The sequence below is a fragment of the Poecilia reticulata genome, linkage group LG14, assembly GCF_000633615.1.
Source record: "Poecilia reticulata strain Guanapo linkage group LG14, Guppy_female_1.0+MT, whole genome shotgun sequence".
NCBI lineage: Eukaryota > Metazoa > Chordata > Actinopteri > Cyprinodontiformes > Poeciliidae > Poecilia > Poecilia reticulata.
Window position 1 is genome coordinate 535,575 of NC_024344.1, and position 877 is coordinate 536,451.

The 877-nt window shown below is 43.5% G+C and overlaps 1 protein-coding gene across 17 annotated transcripts in view; it reads right to left on the bottom strand.

Annotated features, from left to right (window-relative positions):
• Positions 1-877, bottom strand: part of rapgef6 (Rap guanine nucleotide exchange factor (GEF) 6) — a 145,091-nt gene that overhangs the window by 9,682 nt on the left and 134,532 nt on the right. For all 17 annotated transcript variants that reach the window (XM_008426850.2, XM_008426849.2, XM_008426867.2 and 14 more), the window contains one exon: positions 149-369. In XM_008426850.2, the coding sequence (XP_008425072.1) occupies positions 149-369 (221 nt within the window). The remainder of the gene's footprint in view (positions 1-148; positions 370-877) is intronic.

The following is an 877-nucleotide window of genomic DNA, read 5'->3' on the forward strand; positions in this document are numbered from 1 at the left end:
AATTAATAATAAGTAAATTATTAATGCATTAATTTTTAGTGAATTAAAAATGAATTATTACTAATTACGTCAAGTTTGGTCCTCCATAGTTTCTACTAGTAATGTAGAAACTTTTAGTTTGAAACAGYCTGACTSCTGTTTAACTCACATGTGTTGTAAGACGGCTCACACTGCAGGGACATGATTTGGTGTTTGTCCTCATCCGTCTCCACCGTCAGGTTGGACAGGTACTGCTTCACCTTCCTGGCCATCTGGGCGTCTTCGTAAAGCTTCTTGGCGTTCAGGAGGGAGCTGCGGCGCACGCGCTTCTTATGGGCTCCACCCTGAACGTCCAGGATGTTGGAGTTGGTGCTGCCTTGACTCAGAGACCTGACAGAGGARGAAGAGACATTGGAGACGGAGAGGAAAGAAAATGAATGGAAACAGATTTAGATTGGAGAGGATTCAGAGGATAAAGGAAGTGAAGAAAAAGAGAGGCAGAAAAGAAAGAGGCAAAATCATAAAACCACTCWGRGTAAACAGAAAAAGACTTCAGTAAAATCTGAAAATCTGTTTTGCAGCACAGCATTTTAAAACGGGACCATGCAACCGGGGAGAGAGGCAGCGCCCCCTTATGGGCCATGCTGACAGTGCAGAACAGCGGGACATTCTGTCCGATGGAGGCAAAAAGGGTTAGGAGACACAGGATGCAGAATACTCAACGTGGAGATGCAGATGTGGAGATGCAAACGCAAACCAGAGTCAAATAGTATTTGCAAATGCTGAAACTGTTTATTTTTATTTTCCATTTTTACCAACAGCCGGCGGCAGAGGATCTGCTTTGGAGACTCATTTGCTGATGTGGAGATGAGAAACATCAAGATTTTCCACATTTTCC